Source organism: Ceratotherium simum, unplaced genomic scaffold (assembly GCF_057802395.1).
Source record: "Ceratotherium simum simum isolate JZ-2026a unplaced genomic scaffold, ASM5780239v1 HiC_scaffold_43, whole genome shotgun sequence".
NCBI lineage: Eukaryota > Metazoa > Chordata > Mammalia > Perissodactyla > Rhinocerotidae > Ceratotherium > Ceratotherium simum.
In genome coordinates, this window is record NW_028261259.1 from 2,894,997 (window position 1) to 2,920,450 (window position 25,454).

Consider the following 25,454-nt stretch of genomic DNA (forward strand, 5'->3'; position numbering starts at 1 on the left):
TTTCTCAGGGACCCAGGATTCTTTGAGGAGCCTACAGGACTTCTAGGATGATGAGGGGTGGCTGAGTGGAAGATCCTCCGTGTCCCTCCCTAACATCAATTCCAGCATCTCTACTTTTACTTCTTTGACTTCATAAGATTCTAAACAAGCTTTTGTTTAAAGATAGCTTCACTGCTAAAAAATAAATACATTAAAAAATTTTGGAACTTGCTAAACTACTCCATATTGTCCAGAGGAGGTATGTACCTATCATTGCACACACAGTTTAAATAGTCTGCCTAGAAAACTGCTCAACACTACCTAAACACTTAACAGGTTTCTTAGTAAATGGTATGTGTTTTAAGAATTGCTCCTTTTTCATGCTAGCAAAATTTTAAAAATATATTGTGCATGTTTGAAAGCCCCCAAAGAAAGCATTTTTCATTTAATAACCCCAAATTCAGGTACTGAAATTATAGAAAAAAATACATGTGGGTAGATGATTGTATTTATTAACTGACTGCAAATCTATCTACATTCAAAAACATACTTCTGACTACCGTTTCTGTGATATTAATCCGAATTGAAAATAGAGAGCATCTTTCCTAGAATACTTCATTTTTCAAAATAAAGTACTAATAAAGGGTTTAAAATCAAATTATGCCTACAGGAGTAATAAAGGTGCTTTGCCGAATAGTCTACTCAAATACATATTCTAGTACTACTATAGTCCTACTGCTGGTATAGCGAGTATTTGTTTATTTCCTGGGGGACTGGTCTTCAAAGAGCGCAAAAGCCTGACTTGGCACCTGGAGTGCCCCACAGGTTCACTCAGCGTCACTAAAAAGCAGTTGGGGTAAAAAAAGTGGGGTGCAGACACTCACTAGATCAAAGCTCTTTGAAAGTCATTTCAATAAATTTCCTTCTGTAGGAACTTGGACGCTTTCTTGAGTCACTTCCTATATTAGTTTTCTAGGGCTGCCATAATAAAGTACCACAGACTGGGTGGCTTAGACAACAGAAATTTATTTTTTCAGAGACCTGTATGCTAGAAGCCTGAGATCAAGGTGTCAACAGGGTTGATTCTTCTGAAGCCTCTCTCCTTGGCTTGTTGATGACCGTCTTCTCCCTGAGTCTCCACATGGTCTTCCGTCTGTACTTGGCTGTTTCTGAATTTCTTTTTATAAGGATACCAGTCATATTGGATTAGGGCCCAGCCTAATGACCTCATTTGAATTTAATTACCTCTTTAAAGACCCCATCTCCAAACGCAGTCACATTCTGAGGCACTAGGGGTCAGGACTTCAATATATGAATTTTGGGAAGACACATTCAGTCCACAACACTTACCATGCAGCAATACATGCTGCTGGTAAATGTTTAGCAAGCAGCTCTCCTAAAAGAAAAAGCCCTGAATTGTAGCATTCGTTTATTTCTGTGGTAAAAATTTTCCCACCACAGCCAATTTCAAGCTGCCAACGTGATTCCTCTGAATGCAGAGTTGGGAGGAGATGTGCAGCAGCACCCCATTTTACAGTATTTCTATCACAGAAATACACAGATGCAAACAACCTTAAGAGCATAGATCAAGAGTCAGCAAGTTTTTCTGTATAGGGCCAGGTAGTAAATATTTTTGATTTGCTCAACTCTGTGTTGGAGCAAGAAAGCAGCCATAGACAGTATGTAAACGGATGGGCATGGCTACGTTCCAATAAAACTCCAGTTTGCAGTTGGTCTTTGCCTAGTGATAAGGAGTTGGGGAGATCCAGTGTTCTATTTGCTTCTTCATCAGCTTTCAACCAGCCCTCCATGTTTCAGCCTTCCTCCCCATCCCCCGATTAACTTCTTCTGCTACTAGCTGCTGGAACCCCCAGGGGTTTCTCAGGCTAGATCAGTGGGGCAGCTGTGGAAATGCACTACTTAGATCTCCCTTCAGGATATAACTTGCCATTCAGCTGCAATGAGTGCCATTAAGCTAACTGCCTCCATCTGCAGCATTTTCAAGATCTGCTACAGCATTCCAGTTGAGGTGACCTCTTCCCTGGCAGCCCTCAGCCAGTGACTGAGCACGCCGATGGTACTAGGGCCTGGCCATTTCTGCCCAATGTAGGCCATTGCTCTGCCCAATGAACTCCACATTGTGTTGGCTGAGTTTTTGTCAGATCTATACCGTAATCAGAAGCTTTTCCTTCCCAATGCTGCTTTCTCCCCCTTCACCTTTTTTCCAATAGACTTTTTGTACTCCTAACTTCATGTCATCTTCTGTTTCTTGGAACACCCAAAGGGACACAGTCGGTAAAAGGAGTGGTCTGAGACAGCAGGAAGTGAGATAGGGTTTGGAGAACTAGATCAGAACTGTCCCACTGTCAATGAACCTCATCACATGTGGCATTTGGGGCATGGATAGTCCCTGGTAGAATGTGAGGGCCCGGTTACTAAAACTTTCACCAATTGTGACTTGGGAGATTATTCTGCTGCAGAGGAATGCCCTATGTGGGGCAAAATACAGGCAGTTCAAAAGTGTGTGTACGTGTATGAACAATGGATACAAGCTATTACTGGCTGGCCATTAGGTTAGATGGTTAATGAAAACCTGAGAGCAGTTAACAAACAAGTGAAAACTCACTACTTCACTAGTTGTGAAGCTACTAAAGCAGGCCAGACAGCTTGTTTAGTAGCTGCCATAGAAGCCCTTAACTCCTGCCCTGGGAAAACAGAAAAAGCTTGAATACCAGACTCAGAACTTAATTATCAAGAAGCTTCAAAAACAATTGAAGCCAGGCCGGCCTGGTGGCTTAGCGGTTAAGTGCGCATGCTCCGCTACTGGCGGCCGGGGTTCGGATCCAGGGCGCGCACTGATGCACCGCTTCTCCGGCTATGCTGAGGCTGCGTCCCACATACAGCAACTAGAAGGATGTACAATTATGACATACAACTATCTACTGGGGCTTTGAGGAAGAAAAAAAAAAAGGAGGAGGATTGGCAATAGACGTTAGCTCAGAGCTGGTCTTCCCCAGCAAAAACGAGGAGGATTAGCACGGATGTTAGCTCAGGGCTGATCTCCCTCACAAAAAAAAAAAAAAAAAAATTGAAGCCAAAGATAGGTAACTTGTTGGAAAACTTGGGACACCGACGCATGGGATGGGGACAACTGGATGGATGCCCGCAAAGATTCTGGCTCCTGAGACTCCTCTGAACACTGAGAGCCTGCAGAGGTTGCCCACCTTTCTTACTAAAAGCTAACACTCCTCCCACGCAGAAAGCCACTGTAGCGAGTGCTTCTGAATAAAGCAACAGAGAGCCCTCTCAGAAACTTACCCCACCTCCTCTCATGGCAGTCACGCCAATAACTAGGGTTAAGTCACAGCATAATCTACATGGGAATGTGCTAGGCCTGATCTATACCCCAAAGAAGCTGCCAGAATGAGTCAGCATATATTGGCAGGAAAAAGGGAAGTTTTTAGGACTGGATTTTGAGGGTGCCTAGTCAAGAGACCTAGCACATAAGATTGGATAATGGTGAGCTTATTGACTTGGAGGCACTCTTGAGATATGGGATTTAACACCATGGCAGGCCCCAGGGGATGGCGCAAACTCCCCGTTAGGATGGTTCCTAGAAGTCTGGAGAAAGTAATAGCCTGTGCTGAGAGATCTTGAAATGCTTAAATTGCCATGGCAGTCAGTGGAGGGCGGGATTAAAAACCTCAAGGGGAGTGGGCAGGCTGGAGTGCATATATTATGTGAGGCCAGAAGCCCTTAGGGAAGATTATGGGAGGGGCCAGAGGATACATCATTCACCAAGGCCTTCAGTAAGAGAGACATCCTGGTAAAAGAGACACCACCCTCACCACCAAGTTCAGTGACAGTTCACCTCTGAGGGCCAGGGCTCACAGTAGGAGACGCTATCACAGAGCTTGGCTTATTAATAGCAATGGGAATGATGGGGCCCAGAAGCATAGTAGATCCAGGAGGCAAAACTTAATGCCAGAAGTCAGAGTAGTCACAATTATCAGAATGACTGGCAAAATCAGAGTGATAGCCAAGGGAGCTTGACCTAGAAAGAGTTGTGGAGATGTTTTATAGAACCCAGTGCTCCTAGGGGAAAAATAAATGGGCAGGGAATAAAGGTACTACCTAATATATGTAATCAAAGAAAGCAAGAGTGGATGAGGGTGGTCACTACAATAAAAAGTGTCACGATCTCTTGTCCAGTTTCCAGATCTGAGTCAATTTTCAGACCCAGAACCTACTGACTATAAAGGTGGCCAAGTCCTGGAGGAAAGGACCCCACAACTCTATGGCAAGTATATACTCTAATAATTCTTCTAGTCCTTCCTCAAAGGGACCTACACCATTTTCTCAGGTGACTGCACACTGAGAAAGGGGGAATATCTAGACATTTCAGGAAAAATTAGACACAGGATCTGAGTTGACATTGATACTTAGAGACCCAGATTATCATCTTGGTCTCCTCATTAAGAGTAGGAACATATAGAAGCCAGGCAATAAATGGCCAAATCCTGGCTCAGAGTAGGTACACTGGGTCCATGGAAACACCTAGTGGTCATTTCCTCAGTCCCTGAAGGTTACAACTGTGAGTAACATACTTGGCAGTTGGAGTAATCCCCACTTTGGGTTTTAGCTCCTGAAGTAAGAGCTGTTACAGTGGGGAAGGCCAAGTAGAAGTCTTGGAAATTGATACCCAGCCTGCTTCAGACAAAATAAACCAAAAACAATGTATCATATTTTGGGTGTGCATGGCAGAGATTAGCGCCACTCTTAAGGATCACAAGAATGCCTGGGTGGAGGTCTGTGATGGTTAATTTTCTGTGTCAACTTGACTGGGCCACAGGGTGCCTGGACATTTGGTTAAACACTTTGGGTGTGTCTGTGAGAGAGTTTCTGGATGAGATTAATATTTGAATTGGTAGACTGAGCAGACTGTCCTCCCCAAGGTGGGTGGGCCTCATCCACTCTGTTGAAGGCCTGAATAGAACAAAAAGGCTGAGTAAGGGAGAATTTGCTTTCTCCTCTTGTCTTCAAGCGGGGACATCAGTCTTCTGCCTTTGGACTCAGACGTGGACCGGAACTTATACCATCAGCTCTCCTGGTTCTCAAGTCTTTAGACTGGGACTGAAACTATACCATAGGCTCTCCTGGGTCTCCAGCTTACTGACCATAGATCTTTGGACTTCTCAGTCTCTATAACTGCAGGAGCCAGTTCCTTGTAATAAATTTCTTTTTATATATACCCTATTGGTTCTGTTTCTCTGGAGAACCCTAATACATGGTCCCTATCATATCTCCATTTAATTCACCTCTCTGCCCCCTGCAAAAACTGGATGAATTCTGGAGAATGACCCTAGACTACTGCAAGCCCAACCAAGTAATAGCCCTGATTGCAGGTGTCAGACTCAACCTGTCTCTTTAGTAGAGCATATTACTATGGCTTCAGTCTCACAATTTGGGGTAAAGCAAACTGAGCACAGAACCTTCTGGATGTTTATGCTATTTTCTTTCTTTCTTTTCTTTCTTTTTTTTTTTTTTGCTGGGAAAGATTCATCCTGAGCTAACATCTGTCGCCAATCCTCTTTTTTTTTTCCCCTCTCCCAAAGCCCCAGTACATAGTTGTATATTGTAGTGGTAAGTCCTTCTAGTTTTTCTGTGTAAGCCACCACCACAGCGCGGCTACTGACAGACAAGTGGTCTGATTCCACCCCCGGGAACTGAACCCAGGCTGTCGAAGGGGAGCGCACTGAACTTTAACCACTAGACCATCAGGGCTGGCTCTCCTTCTTTCTTTCTTTGTTTTTTTCTTTCTTTTTTTTTTTTTTTTACAGTTGTCTCATCCACACCTCATTTATCTGAATATTTTTAGCTAGTTATCTTTCAGTTTTTCAAAAGCATTCCACAAAATTTTCACAGAAAAAACTGTTTACCTTCTTAGTTCATCAATTTACATAATTTTTTTCAATTACATAATTGCAATAACAAGTACAACTAGAATTAACAGGCTTAAGAACAAACACATAATCTCTTAAAATATACAATTCAACTCACAGGAGCAAAAATGTATGTTGCACTAGAGTAGCTTGCCACCTGTAAGCAGTTAGAGATTCTGCATACCAACGACAGCAGTGTGTTTTAGAGATGGAACGGGGAGGGTCGGTCATTCATTCTAAGGAGTTATAGTAGATTTAAGATTAAATGGAGCTCAGTTGTAAGTGTTTACACTCAGAAAGGACAAGATTCTCCTCTCCTTCTCCCCAGCCCTGTGTGTTTGTATGTGTGTACTGGGGCGGGGGGGCGGCGATGGTAGAGAAATGTACTTTTGCTCTTTTGTTCTTGTCAACGTTAGACAGATCTGATCTTATCATTTCCCTGCTCCCAAACCACCATCAGTCCCCACTGCCTTCAAGACAAATAAAAACTCCTTAAAAGTGGTGTATAAGGCCCTTCACTACCTCAGACTCCCTATCTTTTCAGTCATATATCTACCTTGTGCCATTTCCGCCACCAACCCTCCTGTCATGCCGAACCAGAGGAGATCATGCTCTTTCACTTACCCATGACCTTGCCACTCAGACTAGAATGAATTTTTCCTTCTTTTTAGGGTGACTACATAATTTGCTGTCCAAACTGGTACACATTTGAGAATGAAAGGGGACACTAACCAGATGGGACAATGGGAAAACAGATACAAACTGGGGTAGTTCTGTGTAAACAGGCCTATGGTCACCGTGCTCATTGTAGGCCCATTGATTTCCTCATTTCTGTGATCTCAGTGCCTAACACTCAGTGGGTGCTCCAAAAATCTTAGTTGAAATTGATCACATATTCTACGACCTTCCCCTATTGTTGTTGTTATTTTCCTCTGCAACCTTGGTCACCACTAATACATATAGAAACTTTGTGTGAATTACAATATGTGCCCTTTCTTCCTAGCAGACTACACAGCAAGTGGACACAAGCTGGGTTTCAGCCACCACTTTCCCTCACATGGGCATTTTTGTATAGTGAGAAAAGTACTCAATGTGTCTCCAACTATTTATCCTGTATAAAAATTAAGTGGTTGTGGAAGATACTGAAGCACTCTACTAAAATATATGTCAGATGACATTTGAAATCTGGATGAGAAAAGATGCCAAATGAAATTTGTATTAAGAAGAGCAAAGTATCAAACATTTATCTGGAATTTTATGCAGAGTGAACATAAAAGGACTGTGAAAATCTATTCGGGAGTAATAAATTTGCTTCACACTGAAACAGGGAAATATTTTACAAGTGGAACACAGGGCCATAATATTATTCAGAGAAAGCCTACTATCAATATCAATCTAAGAAAAAGAAAAAAATGATATTCTTATCACTCGGAAATGGGCTATGATAACCTTATGTATAAAAGGTCTATTTTATTTTAAGAAACCTATCTTAAAAAACAAGCATCCAGTACTTTTTTGGTTGTTCAATACTTGCATAGTACCTACATTTAAAGATACTAGCCATTAGGCACTTAAAACAACAAAAACAACTTCAAACGTCTTGTCCTTTAAGAACCTGCCTTTCCTTTTAAATCTATCTATGTATCCCACTCCTCTATTACCATTCTTTACATCTAGAACACCACATATTTTAATTTTTAAGTTGCTTGTATTAAAACAGTAATTAAAGAAATAATTTTTAAAATGGACTCAATTTAAAATTCTAATCTCCATTAGGTTCGTTTTGAAAAAGTCTAAATAATTAAAGTTCATTAAGAAATCAAATAGTTTTGAAAGGCTAACAGTTAAAAAGTCCTGTGCCTTGTCTCTCTTGTCTCCATCTCTCTTCTCTCCATCTCTGGTCCCTGTTTCCCAGAGGCAAACACTTTTCAGCTATGAAAGCTGTTTCTTCTGTCAGCAAGCTCCATCTTTATTTGAGGCTCTTTTGTTGTTGGTTACAAGCAAGGCTTAGTTTTAGGCTAAGTTGTTACGTAGAATAGATCCTCCTCATTCATTAGCACCCTTACCAAACCACAACCCCCACCCACTGAGATTTCACTAAAAGATACTACCTAGTTTGCCATCCTTTATAGCCGGGTTTCTCAACAATGGCATTATTGTCATTTTGGGCCAGATAATTCTCTGTTGTGGGGGGCTGTCCAGTGCATTGTAGGATCTTTAGCAGTATCCCTGGCCTCTGCCCAATATATGTCAGTAGCAGCCCCCACCCAATTCATTGTGACAACCACAAATGTTTCCAGATCCTTGCCAAATATCCCCTGAGGTGCAAAATCTCCACCCACCACTGCCCTGTTAATAACCACTATTTTCTAAATAAATATTCTGGCCTCTCCACACTTCATCTAAACCAAATGTCATGAGTCAATGCAGTGTTAATACAATGATGTCCATAGTTTTTCAATACTAATGGCACATTAGAATCATCTTTTTAAAAGGGGAGCTTTGAAAGAACGCATATGCCAAGGCCCCACCTTAGAACAATGGAATGAAATCTCTTAAGGTAAGTCTTGAGCATTTTTCTTTTTCTTTTTTTTTGGTGAAGAAGATTAGCTCTGAGCTAACATCTGCTGCCAATCTTCCTCTTTTTGCTAAGGAAGATTAGCCGTGAGCTAACAGCTGCGCCCATCTTCCCCTATTTTTGTACACAGTTTGCCACCACAGCATGACTTGATGAGCAGTGCATAGGTCCGCAGCCAGGACCTGAACCTGCGAACCCCAGGCCGCCAAGGCAGACTGCGCGAACTTAACCATTACACCACCAGGCCGGCCCCTTGAGCATTTTTATTTTAAAGTTCCTTAGGTAATTCTAAACTTCGGCACAGCTGAGAACTACCTTCTTAACATATTACTCTTCCCAGGAATATATGCTTTCAAATAGATTTCTACCAAGACTTTTCAAACATTAGTAGAGCATGAGGCATGTATCTGGGGAGTAACAGACTCACAGAAATTCTCAAACTACACCAATTAAGTGTCTATAGCCCATAATTATAAACAGTGATATCTAGTGTTCAGTTCCCGATTGGGAAAAAAAAAAGGTATATGTGTTAATTCTTACAGCTAACTCTAATATATTCAACCTCTCTTTCAAAGGGATATTTCCCATTGTCTTTGAAACACCTTAAATCTGTCACCTAAACAAACAAAAATCCACAAGCCCCCCAAAAAAACAAACAGAAAAATTCATATTCACTCTCAAGTCAAAGTCAAATGGTCTGAGAGAGAAATTTAGACTCACTGATTCCATTTCTTCATTTATCACATCCCACTCCAATCTGGCTTCTGGTCCTATTATTCCAACAAAATAGTTCTTGCTAAGGTAAATGACCCTTATGTTACTAAATCTAATGGATATTATTCAGGCCTTAGTTCATGTGACTTCTCAACAGCATTGGACACTACTCACCACTCCTTCCTTGAATCATTTATGCCTTTGTCTTCCATTCACAACACCCATCTGATATCTGCAACTCCTTAGCCAGCTCATCTTCCTCTACCTAGCCAAAAATTAATTTAAATTCTTCATTGCACACTCCTAGGTTGTCTGCTAAGTCTATTTCATGTATACTCAAGACTTTAATTTCTCCCTACATACTTAACAGTTAGTTTTCAGTCTAGATCTTACTTCTCAGCTCTAGACTTCTATCCAAAAGCCTCTTGGATGACTCAAAGGCATCAGAAACTCAGTAAGTCCTACACCAATGATCTCCACACCTACTCATCTCCAAACATATTACCTTTCAAATGGATGTCATCAATCAGCTCCATTCCATTCCATTGTATGTACAGCTTCCCTCCTCCTCCTAACCTTGAATCCAATTGCATCAACAAATCCCTCCTCGCGCCCAGTGGGGAAGGGGAGTGAGCAGGCAGCTTACGTCGCGCGGGCGGCGGCGGCTACGACGGAGACGGCTGCGCTTGCTCTCTCGCGTTATGGCGGCTGCCGGGAGCCAATAAGCGGCGGGAGCGGGAGCGCGCACGTGGCTGCCGCGGCGGCTCGTTCCTTCTCGCTCTGGCTGCCCTCGTTGGTGCTTCAATAAGGAATGCATCGTTGGATCCGCTCCGCAGGGGTCGCGCGTGGGAGCCGCGGGCCGGGGCTTCCCCTCCCCCCTCCCCCTCACGGACTCCTGCTTACCCCGAGACGCCCGGAGCCCGAGGACTCACCCGACGGCGGAGACCTGAGTGGGCTCCCTCCGCCCCCGCGAAGCCTGCACGGCCGCCGGTAAGAAAGGGGGCGGCGGGCGGGTCAGGACGTGGCGGGGAGGCCGGGAGCCGGCCGGGCGGGGGCGGGGGCGCCGGGCGAAGGTCGGGGCGGCTCTGCGAGGGCCGGCGGCGGCGGCGGCCGGGCTCGGCGCGCGGGGGGCGCGTGAGTGGCGAGCGCAGGCGGCGCCGCGGAGCGCGTCCTAGCGCCGGCGGGCGGCGGAGCCCGGGCCTCCTCGGCGTGGACACGGCGGGGCCGCGAGGGCGGAGCCGCGGAGCACGAGCGGCGAGCGCTTGGCCGGCGCGTCGCCCCCGCCGCGACCCGGCCTCCCGGCACGTGGGGGGCGGCGGCGGCCCAGGCGAGCCCGGGAGGGCGCGGAGCGGGGCCGCGGGAAGTGTGAGGCGGGAAGAGAGACTCAGGGACCGGCATGGAGGCCCTGGGAGGGACGGGGGTGGGAGTGTGCGTCCGGCTGGGAGACTGACTGGAGCGAAGCTGCGATGGACGGAGGAGGGAGGAGGAAGGTTTCCAGCCTCCTTTCGAGCACCGCTTCGGAAACTCAGCAGGAGCAGAGCAACTGTTCAAGGAGCGGGCACAGGGGAGGAGGGTTGGGGAGGTTTGACTTCATTGTTAAGACGCGGGAAAGGCTGGAGAGAGCTGCGTGCGCCTGGAGCTTCAGAACTTAGGGCTGTGAGAAGGGCCTCAGAAAGAGGACTGACTCGGAGAAGGCAGATGAGGGGGAAAAGGAAGTTAGAATGTCCAGAGAAAGCCGTTTTGAGGAGCGAAAGGAAGGTGAAAAGGAAAGAACGAAAAGAGGAGTGAACTTTCTCAACGCAGAGAGACTTTCGGGAAAGAGGCGGTTTGTTTGAGTACCTAGATTTTTAAGACTTGTTTAACAGTAAAGCTCTTTGACGGGTTGGAATTAGTATTTAACATGAGGAATAAATGTTGCGTGGAAGAGTTACTTTTTGGATAACCAGTTCTTGCAAAGAGTCTACTGGACCTTAGTCTCTGGAGAATTAAAATCTCGATCTAGATGTAGAGTTTGCTGTGATTAAGTTGGCAACAGCCTGTTTTCCTCCTCTTTTTTTGTGGAATGGAGATCATCGTAGGACTGAATTCTCTTTGCTGAGGTCGGAGGACAGCTCTGCTCTCAGTCGGCTATCTCGGTCCTTTCTGGCTGGGGAAGGATCTGACGTCTCCTTCCCCCGCTTCTTCCTCTCCCTCCCCTGCCAGAGATCTCCTTTGTTTATTCGTGGATGGCTTGTAGGTGACTCTCCAGTGTTGTGCTGAAATCTTGAAAGGTGGGAATGCTGTGTCTTGGTCCGTGATTTCTGCCCCAAACCCGTTACTTAAAAAATCATAGTGTATATTCCATTACCTTTTTTTTTTTTTAATGGAATCTCCGCAAGTCCAACCTGGATAAATATTATTTAAATTTTATCATTCCACTGTCGGCTTACCTGTGAAAGTACACATTTATTTTGACCTGTACAGTTTTTGCGAAGATTGTATGATACCCTTTTATTCTTCTGTTCTTATGTGAGCATTTTCAAAACTTTGCCTCATTCAAGTGTATGAAGTTCTTGGTGATATGAATTAGTGTTTGATTAAAGGTAACCTTTTCCCCCCTTACTTGGTTTGACAAAGTATCTAATAAGACTCCGTTTTCTATTCTTGGAATGTATGTATATGTTATATATTACCGTTTTTCTTTAGTTAGCTAGTTATCCATAATGTGTATATATGTATCGCTACACAGCTGCAGTTAGTCTAAAAGTTTTATCACTCAGCAGATTTTCTGATTTCTTCTGTCAAAAATAAGCACTGGTGTGCTATAAATTCTAGTAAGTAGTCAGGAATGTAGTTAATGGAAGCCTAGGTATTTCTGATTGGCCTAGGTAGATTTGTATAAGTTCTAAATAGACTTATCTTTTTCTCTACAGGAAGTTTTCTTATTTTCCTAATATGTTTTCTTTAGGTGAATCAAAAAGGGTCCCAGGAAACCTGTGAATGTTGAAGAAAATTCGTCTGTGAATTTTTGGTATTCAAGGAGGAGTCAGTATTTATATTCATCTTTTAAACTGGGAAGATTTATATTTTATTTTAAAACTTGATATTTACAATGAATGGACACAGTGATGAAGAAAGTGTTAGAAACAGTAGTGGAGAATCAAGTATTATGAAGAGAATGGAAAACTTGTGTGACTCCTTTTAGTTTTCTTAGTAGATGGCAGTTTTCAGGTTCAAATTCTTCCTCTTAGGTATCCAAACAGTAAAAAGTTTCTAATATAAGGAGCTTTGTTGATAATACAGGTTTTAGTTATTTTTTTCCTTTGAGATACACAAAGAAGAATTTAAGTATAGAAGTTTGGGTTACTTAAATCTCCTTGGAGGTATATATTGTTTGGGTTAATAACTGAAGCTAGAACAAGTAGGAAAAGAGATTTAAATTGATTTGACTGTTAGTGCACTCTCTAAATAAAGGCAATAAGAATTTCTTTCCTCATCTTTTTCTGGCATTTTATCTTCTACCTGTGCTGTCCAATATAGTAGCCACTAGCCACATGTGTCTGTTTAAATGTAAATTAATTAAAATTACACAATATTCAAAATTCAGTTACTCAATCACACTAGACACATTTCAAATGCTGAACAGTCACATGTGGCTAGTGGCTACCATGATGGATGGTGCAGATAGAAAACATTACTATCACTACAAAAAGTTCTTTTGGACAATGCTGATCTGGATATTTGTTAAATTATTGTTGCAACTCTTTTTTCCTCCTATTTTCTTTAATTTGAGTTTTAATTATATATGAGTGAGTTAAGAGTTCTTACTTGGGCCATGTCTTTTTAAGGAAGATATAGTTTATGGGAATAAGCCATATTAAGCTATTTTAATGTGAAAGAAGCCTCTTCAAATACAAAGACTCTTTAAATTCTTCTGTAGCCCCCAAATTTTGAGTTATCTGCATATTAATAATAAAATCCATGTAGTTATATATACTTATCGTATGTAGAGATCAGGAATATGGACATTGGAGTGAGACTGCCTGGTTACTTATCCCAGTTCTACTTATGGTTAGCTCTGTGAATTAGGACAAATTATTTAACCTCTGGGGCCAGCCCCATGGCCTAGTGGTTAAGTTTGGTGTGCTCTGCTTCAGTGGCCCGGGTTCAGTTCCTGGGCACCGACCTACATCACTCATTGGTGGCCATGCTGTGGCGGCGACCCACATACAAAATAGAGGAAGACTGGCACAGATGTTAGCTCAGGGTGAATCTTCCTCAAGCCAAAAGAGGAAGATTGGCAACACATCTTAGCTCAGGGCCAATCTTCCTCAGCAAAAAAAAAAAAAGAAAAAGAAAAACAAATTAACTTCTGAGGCTTTGATTTTTGCAGTTTTGAAATGGGGATTACGGTATTATTTATCTTATTTGAAGTTGAGAATTAAGTGAGATGCTACATCTCAAGGTCTTAATATAGTTCCTGATATAATGAGCACTCAATATTTGCTTATTATGATTAGCATTATGTTTTATGTAACATAGGGTACTAGATAACTAAAACATTAATTATAGTGATAGAGAAATGTGATGGACAAGAAACAGGAAAGTTTTGGCAGTTAGGAGGGTTTCAGAAAAAATGTTGGGGTAGAAAATGAAGCAGTGGTATATGTATTTGACCTGAGACTTGGGATTTTCTGGTCATTCTAGGAATACTTGAGTTTATCAGCTTTCACAGGTGCACTGTTTGGATAACAAGAACATCATAGAGAAGAAGGAGTAGTTACGGAAAGCAGCATGATTTAGCAGAACAAGTGTTGGTCTGGAGTTACAAAACCTGAGTTGACACCATCTAACTAGTTCTCTGAATGATTTCTCAACTGTAAAGTAATTAAGAGTTGAACTAAATGATTTTGAAGTTTCATCCTATCACTTTTACAATGTGTAATAAAATTTTAGATAACAGAGTTTCTGGTGATTCTAGTCAAACTCTGTTATCTAAAACTTTATGAATCACCAGAGTTGAGAGGTAAATTAGAAGACTTTTGAATCTCAGTTTTGATTCAGATCTCTACAGGTATATTGACTATAGTAAGTAAATAGGAGAGTCACATTGTCCTGCATTGTCTTCTTCATTAGTGAGCAATGAAATGGTTGATAGGTAGAAATACCTAGAGGAGACACAGGAACAAAACTACCTGGAAAATAGGAAGTAAGCCTCTTGAGAGTAAATCCTCTTGTTGAGTATGGGGAGAGATCGCGTGCTGTTATATTCTCACCGCTTACCTGTTCGAGTAATCTTTTATATATTTTACTGCCATATCTAAAGCAAAGGTGAGTAGTAAGTCAAATTAGATGGTATAGTTGAAAAAAGTTAAACCCTGTGAAAGCAGATTTACTTACAGGAGTCTTTTATAATGCATACTCATTTAAAATAATTGCAAAGCATATTCTGTAATTATTCTGAGTCATCATTTCTACCATACAAGGTATGTGCTTCTGAGAAGTATGGTTGTCGAGTTATCTAATTCTTTCGACTGCCTTGGTGTTTGTTTATCAGGAGGAGGAAGACCTGCTTCTATTTTGCTTTCATTTTCTTCCTTACTGCTGTTATGCTATCCTTTTCCTTTGCTCTACTGTCATTGTTACTAACCCTGAGACCCCCTCCCCAAAGCTTTTATAACAAGGCAGTACACGGCCGGCCCTGTGGCTTGGTGGTTAAGTGCGCGCGCTGCAATGCTGGTGGCCCGGGTTCGGATCCCGGGTGCGCATCGAGGCACCACTTCTCCATCCATCCTGAGGCCGAGTCCCACATACAGCAACTAGAAGGTTGTGGAGCTATGACATACAACTATCTACTGGGGCTTTGGGGGGAAAAAATAAAATAAATAAAATCTTTAAAAAAAAAAATAAAGGCAGTACAGAGAAGGGAGATTGTGCCTAGTTAGTTAAAAGAGTGAGGAGGTGAACTTTATAGACATAGGGATTTTCTTGCAAACAACAAAAGTTTCAGTAACTATGAATGTTAATATAGAGTGATGAGAGGAGAAATATGCTCTCCTTTTAAAATTAATATACACTGTAAATAGTTTTTAAAGTAAAATTTGATTTTTATTGGCTAGAATTTTTAAATGTATTTTTGCTTTAGCGTTTCTTTTTCCTTTATGAAAATGAAGTTTATGAAATGAAATAGACTTAAGTCATTTAGCATTTTTGGTTGGTATAATTAGCTTTCTACTAAAAAAATGGTTTTTTGATTCTTTCCATGTAGAAAGCTCTCTATAACCATTGACTGAAGGGAAGAAGAATACATAGGAAAATGTCTCTTGGGCTGTGCTATAACAGACAGTTTTGAAACTTATTTACTAAGAAATCTGGGTCAGGATGCACCTGTACATCAGTTTCAACTCAAGCACAAAGTTTATTATGTAACTGAAGTTAAGCTTTCTGAAGATACTATGGGAAGATTTCAGAGCATCAATTCCTCACTGTTTGGATGTGTTGTTATTTGCAACCAAATTTTTCAAATCCTGGGTAGATATTTTTTATTTTAAAATTATCTTGAATGATGATTTACTCCAGGACTAGATTTATGGGTAAAGACCAGAAATATATTATCATATTTTGCTCATTTTTGGATGATTGATCCATGCTTAATACTCAGAAGAATTTCTCTGCTTGCCTGTAGATTAAATTTTTAATAATATGTTTGTCCATGTAAATTTGAGAATTTCTTTGAATCACTTTAATTAGTCTCTATCTATTATGCTCTTGAAAAATTCTTACAGGGTGAGGAAGGTTGTTAGTGATGTGCTATAATGGTCTTAACCATTTAGAATTAATCTCTAGCTGGCAATTGAGCTTTGTTGACCTGTAACACTTCAATTTCCTTGGCTTATAGAAAATATTTTAATTATCGTTTTATGGTTCGAGAATCTTTGGATCTCAACTTTTAAAGTGTTTTGGGTAGGCAGTAAATAGGGAATATGATCACTGGAAGTGTTCTAAATGAAAATCTCCTTTTTAGAAATTCAGACTTTTAAAAGGCTTTTTCAAGGCTTTGAGAAGCTAGAGCCTAAATGACCTGTTAAATTTAAGGAAAACCAGTTCTTGGGCCGGCCCTGTGGCTTGGTGGTTAAGTGCGCGCGCTGCGATGCTGGCGGCCCGGGTTCGGATCCCGGGTGTGCATCAAGGCACCACTTCTCTGTCCAGCCTGAGGCCGAGTCCCACATACAGCAACTAGAAGGATGTGCAGCTGTGACAGACAACTATGTACTGGGGCTTTGGGGGCAAAAAAAAAAATAAATAAAAATCTTTAAGGAAAACCAGTTCAGAGTTAATGTGAACACAGGGCGCAGTTTGCACCATGTGTCTGTTAGTGTCCTGTTGAATTCTACTATGGGATACTGTTTGTGGAAACATTGTGTTTCTGTGTACACATACAGAAAGATTTCTTGCCATCAAAATCAGTTAGTTTCCTTCACTAGATAAATTTGAACAGTTTTTAACGTCAACACCAGTTACGATGGTGTTTGTTGAGCTTATTTTGCAGTTATCTCAGAGTTTAAAACAAATGTCATTTTTTAAATTTCCAAAGTTTGTGCTAAGAAACATTTTAAGGAGGATGGGAAAGTGTGAAATCACAAAGCCAGAATGGCTAGAAATCATTGAGTTAAGGAAACTGGTTTTTAAAATTTTCTGTGATGTCATTAATTGCAGGGAAGTGTGACTCTCTTACATCTCGTTTTTTGTTATTCCCTATTTCTCAGTTCAGCCTGTGCTTTCTTCATCTTTCCTCTTTTTTCTCTCAAATATCCTGTATATGCTACTAAATCTAAGATCATCTAAGATCGCTTCTTACCCTTTGAAAACTCAAATCGTTAAGCAGGAGCCTTAGTAATAGGATACTCTGTTTCCAAACAGAATTTACCAAATTAAAATTTTCACACAATTTCCTAGCATTGTGGTTAATCTAGGTTACTGTAAAGTATTGAGGCTTTTTTAAGTGATAAGGCTAAGAGAATTGTATATGACTTGACTTTGCAAGACATTACTTTTATCTACATAGGTATGAGATCATGTGGGGGCAAACATTAATGTGTAGTTACCCCTTTTTTGTACAGTAGCCTCCCCTTATCCACGGGGGATGTGTTACAAGACCCCAAGTGGATGCCTGAAACTGCGGATAATACAGAACCCTGTATATACTATATTCTTTCCTGTGCATTCATACCTGTGATAAGTCTAATTTATAAATTAGGCACAGTAAGAGATTAACAACAACAATAATAAAATAGAACAGTTATAACCATATACTGTAAAAATAGTTCTGTGAATGTGGTCTCTCTCTCTCAAGATACCTTATTGTACTGTACTCACCCTTCCTCTTGTGAGGATGTGAGATGATACAATGCCTACATGTTGAGATGAAGTGAGGTGAATGATCTAGGCATTGTGATGTAGCGCTAGGTTAATATTGACCTTCTGACAATACATGAGGAGGATCACTGAGCCATGATGATGTTGATGGTTGGATGTCATAAGCAGATGATGTCCATGGTTGTTAGAACACAAGCACTGTGATACTGCGATAGTCAATCTGATAACTGAGGTAGCTACTAAGTGACTAATGGGCAGGTAGCTTATGCAGCGTGGATACGCTGGACAAAGGGATGATTCACGTCCCAGGTGGGATGGAGCGAGATTTCATCATGCTACTCAGAACAGCACGAAATTTAAAACTTACGAAGTTGGGAATTTTCTATTTAATATTTTCAGACCACAGTTGACTGCAGGTAACTGAAACTGTGGAAGGCAAAACTGCCTATAAGCGGGGAAGACTGTCCTGTTGAAATAGTTGCTTATTTAAGATCTTGACGACTGGTGGGTTACATGTGATATAGTTGGGTTTAAAAATAAGAGTATTTTTTGTGGTGAAGAGATAAAGAATAGATGGAGAAAACTTTTTTGTATTTTTTAAGGAAAATTTAAAAACATGCAGAAATAGAAAAGTTGCAGCCCCAATTTTGGTCCTTGGACCAGCAGCATTGGCGTCACTTGGGAGCTTGTTCAAAATGTAAAACCTTGGCCCCTACCCCAGACCTTCTGAATCAGAATCTTCATTTTAACAAGATTCTCCAGTAATTCGTATTCATATTAAATTCATACGCATATATATGAAGCGGTTCATTCAGCACCTTGCCGCTTTTTTTGTTACTGATGTTGTTATACATCGTTTTTATTTTCTGGGAACTCCCAAAGAACGGTGTCATAGGCCCTGCCATCAAGAGGCTGGGTACATTTCATTGCTCTAGAAACAATAATGCAACCAATAATCATTGAGCTCTTAACTCTGACTGAGCCAGGCATGGTGCACAGTACATGGTGCATTATGTGAATTTATCACAGTTCATCCTCACAAAACTCCTGTGATGTTCACAGTATTATGAGTCCCATTCTCTAGAAGGAGAAACCAGATTTATAACCATTAAAAAAAAAAAAAAAAGCTATTGGGGCCAGCCTGGTGGTGTAGTGGTTAAGTTCACATGCTGTCCTTCCCAGGGTTCGCAGGTTCGGATCCTGGGCGCAGACGTATGCACCACTTATCAAGCCATGCTGTGGCAAGTGTCCCACAGAAAATGGAGGAAGATGGGCACAGATGTTAGCCCAGGGCCAGTCTTCCTCAGCAAAAAGAGGAGGATTGGCAGCAGATGTTAGCTCAGGGCTAATCTTTCTTACCAAAAAAAAAAAGTAGATTTCAAACTTCACTTGGATTTCATTGACTTTTCCATTAATGCCCTCTTTCTATTCCAGGATTCAACCCAGGGTACCATGTTATGTTTAATTGTCAGCTCTCTCCAGTGTCCTCTGTTCTGTGAGAGTTTCTTAGCCTTTGTTTGATTTCCTTAACAGTCATCAGAAGTACTGGCTAGGTGTCCTGTAGAATGTCCCCCAGTTTGGATTAGTCTGATATTTTTGTTAGGATAAACTAGGGTTATCAGTTTTTAGCACGAATATCACAGAGATGAAGTGTTCTTCCAGTCACATCGTATGGGGAGCATAATATCCACGTGACATTACTGTTGATGATAACGTCCATCACTTGGCCAAGGTAGTATTTGCCAGGTTTCTCCACTGTAAAGTTACTGTTTGTTTTTCCCTTTCCATGCTGTATTCTTTGGAAGCAAGTGACTGTGTCTGGCTCACTCTCAAGGGGGTGGAGGGAGTGGGAATTAAGTTCCATCTCCTGCTGGGAGGGAGTATCTACATATATTATAATGGAATTCTTCTGTAGAGAAGTCATTTCTCCCCCGTTTAGTCACTCATTCATTTATATAAGCATGGACTTATGTATATGTATTTTATACTTTGGGCTATAATCCAATAAATTTATTTTGTTGCTCAAATTGTTCTAGCCTTGCCCATTGTGAGCTTTCTTTCGAGTTGGCTTCTGTGTCCTTTTTACACATTCCCATTCTTTTGCCCTAGAGTCAGTCATTTCTCCAAAGAGCTCTGGTTCCTTTTATTGGAGAAAAGGGTATTAGAAAGCAGATTTGGGTGCTGGGTATGCTCATTGCTACTCAGGTGTCACTACTTCTAGGCCCTCTCAGCAGACAAAGCAGACAGAGCTAGTAACATATGTATATATAGTAAACCACGTATATCGGCATATCTATAGTTCTTTCTGTATCTGTCCATCTGTATACATATTAAGGTAAACTTGAGTTTGTACTGATGTCTCCAGCTATAATCCTGAACTACAGGATTCATCCTAACCTTCCTTTCTTGCTCCTTTATAATTTCTATCTCCAACAGAGAAACCTGGTTCCCACCATCCTCTACCTACCATCCATACTCTTCACCCTCAGCATATGGGTAAAGCAGTTGCAGAATTTCTAGGCTATTCTCACAGAAGAAACAAATTTACCAACTAGAATACAGTGTTTACGTACAGTGTACAGTTCCTATTATATTTAGCCTTACAGTTTCTAGTCAAAACACCCGTTTTCCAAAGTTACTCAAGTTAGCTTCTGCCCCCCAACCCCCTTCAGTATGGTGATATCATAAATTTATAATAATGTTAGATTCATTTGTCACAGTTTGCATTCCATCTTGGGATACTCAGTCACATGGGTTGATTTTTTTTAAACTTGCACGTATTACATACACTCTGTGCTACACAGTTTTGTGGGCTTTGACAAATGCATAGAATCATTGATTCTCCGCCACAGTACTGTCAGAATGATTCCTTCATCTAAAAGTTCCCCTGTGTGTCCCAGATTTATGGAATCAAAATTTTCATTTTAACAATATTCCCAGGAGATTTGTATGCATATTAAATTCATATGCATATATATGAAGCTATTTACCTGGAGTCATTCAATATCTTGCCATGTTTTAAAATTATAAATTAACTTGGAGAAATATATTATGATCTAGAGGTGATAATGGAATAGCCAGGTTTAAATGCACAGTCAAGGAAGTGAGTATATTTAAATTCATGGGGCATATAGGTATGCAAGTGAGGTGAAAGAAAATAGAATTGGGCAAATTATTGGACTAAAGTAGTGGGCTGTATGGCAGGTTTTCACAGAGCTCTTTAAGTTTTGTCCTCTTGATAATGATGAGAAATGACGTAGTTTGGAAAGAAGGAAGAACAAATGGTATCCAGAGGCATGATGGAGAGGAAGGTTTTTTACAGAGATCATAGTCCCCAACAAAGATGTGCAAGTTCCCTAATAAAGAGAATGTGTTGGACATCCTAGCTTTGCAGTTCTTTACCCTGAGGTTTATTCAGTGTTCTGCTGAAGTTTTTGTGTGGTTTAGTCTCAGGTGGAGGAAGGAGAAAAAAGGAAGCATAGCTGAATAAATGCTACCTGTATTGAGGGATACCCCTGGGAGTGTAATACAGTCCATGTGAATGGACTGGTCAGAACCACAGATTTTAAGGAGGTACTCTGGGAATCTCTTGTACCAGAATCAAGTTCTTATGTATGAATGACTGAGAAAATTGCTTTTCATAATTAAGAGTATATTATCTGTCCCTGTGATATGAGGTGACTGCTTAATCAAAAGTCAGCTTTAAGTAAATGTTAAACTGCGTTCAAAAGTTTCCTTGGTGTGGATAGATTAAGTGAGACCTAAGTTATCTTTGGGATTAAAATACACAGACGTGAAAAGTTCTGGGTAATTACGCGCTACTGGCTTTTGGGATCTAATGTCTACAGTATCTCTCAGAGCTGAGGCATAAGGCACAAAAATAGTAGGGGGCTCTTTTCTTAATGAAAAGCTTCTGTTAACTATTTCACATCTCTCTTGTTGCTGCTTTCAGAACTACAGTTGTGTGTCCTCAGATAGTTATTTAATTTAGATGATTGAGCAAGTACTGTGTGGTAGATACCATCAAATACTAAAATTTGAGATTCTTCTCTGAAGCTTATAATCAAGAAAGAGACCTTAGCCTTAAATATTTGTAGCATCAGGTGCATATGGTAAATACAGAGAGATACAGTCTGCACCACTTCAAAGGTAGGAGACAGAGAAGTTTGATCATAAGACAAATGGTTGATTTCTACATCAAGCTCAATATCAGAATCAATTTTTTTTTTTTTTGGTGAGAAAGAACAGCCCTGAGCTAACATCCATGCCAGTCTTCCTCTTTTTGCTGAGGAAGACTGGCCCTGAGCCAACATCCATGCCGATCTTTCTCTACTTTATGTGGGACGCCACCACAGCATGGCCTGATAAACAGTGTGTCGGTGTGCGCCCGGGATCCAAACCCGGGCCGCCAGCAGCGGAGCGTGCTCACTTAACTGCTACGCCACGGGGCTGGCCCCCAGAATGAATTTTTCTTTTCTGAGATCATTCAAAATGCTGGTAATCTTAAATTTTATGTATGTTAAAGTCCTGGTAATGTGACTTTTATGATGGCGAGATACTTTGACAGGGTTAGACAATAAGTCAAGAGTAATTTTTCTACCCAGGAAAAATGATGTTAGAAGGCAATAAATACTATGCTGACAAGTTTATGTAAAGGAATGGGGCCATTGGAGAAGAGTGAAGTTACAGTCTAAATTCCCTCAGAGAAGACTATTCTTGTTTTAGTGCTTGAGGTAGATTATAATATGATTACTGCCATTTGATGCAACTACTACAGTACTCCCAGTTGTAAATGACTAAATCCTGAATTACATTAATAAAAGGAAGAAGTTTGATCTGAAAGGAAATTTTATAAGAAAATAAGAATTACAATTAGCTGTACATGAGTACTAAAAATGTACAAAATCTTCTCTTTATTCCAGTGTTAGCATGTATTTTATACCAAAGGATTGACCTAGTGTGCAGTAGCTTATCTCTGTCCAATCGAACTTTCTGCAGTGATAGAAGAGTTTTATATCTGCACTGTCACATGTGGCTGCTGAGTACTTGAAATAAAGCAAAGGTGACTGAGGAACTGAAATTTAAATTTTATGTAATTTCAGTTAATTAAAATGAACATTTAAATAGCCATGTGCCTACTTGTTGTAATTATAAATGATAGAATTAGAGATTTTTATCATGTCATTAATATTATAACAAATTGCTTGTGTTTTATGAAACTATTAGTGACTTTGAATTGTATCTATATATAGTCCTTATTTCTCATCTGATTCTCTGCTTACTAGAGAAGCTTTTGAGTTTACTATTTGACCTCAGATTCAATGTGACTAAACCCAAATTTAAATGATGTAAGCCAGGTGATAATCAGAATTTTTAAGACAAGGTACTATTAGGTTTTGATGGTTTGAATGAGAACAAAGGGGAGCCCTACAATTGCTTCAGAGTTTATCAGCAGCAGAGAATCCTCCCTCACCTCTTCCAGCTCCTGGTGGTACCTGCTTCCCTGTCTTGTGGCAGCAGATCTCCAATCTCTGCCTACGTCTTTCATGTGATCTTCTTCCCTCCATGTCTCTGGATCCTCTCCTCTTATAAGGACACCAGTCATTGAATTGAGGGCCCACCCTGAATCCAGGATGAGTTTATCTGCGGATCTTTAATCACATCTGCAAAGACCTGTTTCGAAATAAGGTCACATTCTGAGGTTCCGGGTGAACTTGAATCTTTGGGAGACGTTATTCAACCGACTACATCCTCTGCTCTCAAGTTGAGGTTGGGAGCTGGCTCAGGCAGATATGAATGGTGACAATATCAGAGGAGTTGTTTTCACCAACAATAACGGAGGGGTTGTTTTCCTCAAAAGTACTTGATTCAATGTAATAAACTTAAAAATCATAATGTTTTTTGAAATCGTGATGGTGATTCTTAAATTCATATGGAAGAGAAAATTCACAAAATGAAATAATTTTTGAGAAGCAACCACCAAACAAAAGAAACATGAAGGAGAAAAAGGACAAAGGTGACATATCAAAGCATTTCCCCAGTTCTGTTAACAAAAACGGCAAATTAAGGTACACACAGAACAAGTCTCTCCACTGAAGCAACCGTTCAGTTGGACAATACTGACAGAATCATGTGTTTCAGAACTCGGAAATATAATAAAAAACTGACAGCATCCAGAGGAGTGATTAGTGAAGGAAACATGGCTGAATTTGGGTCAGAAAGCATTGTGGTGTTTTTGGTTAATGCCTACCCGCTGCCATTCTCTGGTACAGCAGAGGTCGTGAGGATGGGAGGAAAGATTCCTTGCATGGCTCCCTCATGCCAGGAGACAAATACTAACCTGCTTCTTAAAATAGGGTGATTATGTGACGGGGTGGTGGTGATCTGTCTTTCGGGCCCCTGAGGGAACAGCGCAGAAGGTGACACATATTTCTCCCCCTCAGGCTGGAGGGACTTTCCTGGTGGTGTCATTGTCTGATGAAACATTTAAAGGTCTATGCTACTGGTAGATGCCTGCGCAAGGGATGATGTCCAGGACAGGAGAGAGACATAAATAGCTGGAAAGGAGGCATCTGAGGAGAAAGTTTTTTGGGGAATGAAAGCTTAGAAAGGCCACTGCATCTACCAGAGAAGCTGGAGTGTAATGTACATGCCCAGGATTGGATGGGTGCTCAGAGAACTGAGAAGACCTGGGATTGCACCTCTGGCAGATTTGTGGGCTCCATGCAGGTAGGGGGTGAAGTCTAAGGAAGAAATGCAGGGGTACCTGCTGCAAAGGCTGGAGATTTTAATTTTATCTTTTTTTAAAATGTGTTCTTTTATTTATTTATTTATTTATTTATTTATTTATTTCTCCCCCAAAGCCCCAGTAGATAGTTGTATGTCATAGTTGCACATCCTTCTAGTTGCTGTATGTGGGACACGGCCTCAGCATGGCCAGAGAAGCTGTGCATTGGTGCGTGCCCGGAATCCGAACCCGGGCCGCCAGCAGTGGAGCACGCGCACTTAACCCCTAAGCCACGGGGCCGGCCCAAAATGTGTTCTTTTGGATCCTTGCATTTAAAGAAATCTCTGTCTCTGTCAGGTCACTTGCTGATTGTTAAGATAACTGAAAACAGATTTCAGTGACCACATACATCAAAAAACATAGTCTTTGCAAAAATAGTTTGAAAAGTCACTAAACAAAAGGATGACTGCAGCTCATAAAAAGCCACAACAGCAAAATCTGGAGAGTGAGGAGAATCTGATTCTCACAACAACCACATTGTAATATGCAAAATGTCCAGTTACCACTACAAAATTACAAACGATATGAAGCTACAGGAAAGTATAGCTGGTTCAGATGAAATAGAGTGGAAATTGACAGAAATTTTTCCTGAGGAAGCCCAAGCGTTGGACTCATGAGACAAGGACTTCAGAATAACTCTCTAATATATGCTCAAAGGGCTAATGGAAAGTAGGGACAAAGAACCAAGGAAAATAAAGAGAATGATGTCTCAATTCAGAGAGAATATCAATAAGGAGAAAAAAATTGTAAAAAGAACCAAATAGAAATAATTTAGTATTACCGTTGCACTTCCTACTCCCACCTCCAACCTTAAATAACCACAAATTGACTTCTTGTCTGTACAGATTTGCCCATATTTGACATTTCATGGAAAAGGAATCATATAATAAGTGGTCTTTGACTAGACGCTTTCACTTAGCAGAAGGTCTTAAAGGTGCATCCATGGTGTAGCACGTGTCCTTCATATGTTTTTGGCTGAAGAACATACAACGTACAGAAATACGGATCACACTGTGTTTATACATTCATCAGATGTTGGATATTTGGGTTGCTCTGGACCACCATTTTGGACCACCATTTGCTGGTCCAACTCTCAGCT

The 25,454-nt window shown here is 40.9% G+C and overlaps 1 protein-coding gene and 1 long non-coding RNA gene across 6 annotated transcripts in view; one reads left to right on the plus strand and one right to left on the minus strand.

Annotated features, from left to right (window-relative positions):
- Window positions 1–10,038, minus strand: part of LOC147911390 (uncharacterized) — a 176,622-nt gene extending 166,584 nt beyond the window's left edge. For 4 of the 5 annotated variants that reach the window (XR_015551094.1, XR_015551091.1, XR_015551092.1 and 1 more), the window contains exon 1: window positions 9,719–10,038. Coding sequence is in view for 1 of the 5 variants with exons in the window: in XM_087428125.1 (XP_087284251.1) it covers window positions 9,719–9,806 (88 nt within the window). In the remaining 4 variants the exon portion in view is untranslated. The remainder of the gene's footprint in view (window positions 1–9,718) is intronic. The other variant, XR_015551093.1, reaches the window with a different exon arrangement.
- A 3-nt stretch (window positions 10,039–10,041) lies between these two features.
- Window positions 10,042–16,460, plus strand: LOC147911394 (uncharacterized). The gene is made up of 2 exons (XR_015551115.1): window positions 10,042–10,203; window positions 12,161–16,460. It is a non-coding gene; the product is annotated as an uncharacterized LOC147911394 (long non-coding RNA).
- The last annotated feature ends 8,994 nt before the right edge of the window (window positions 16,461–25,454 follow it).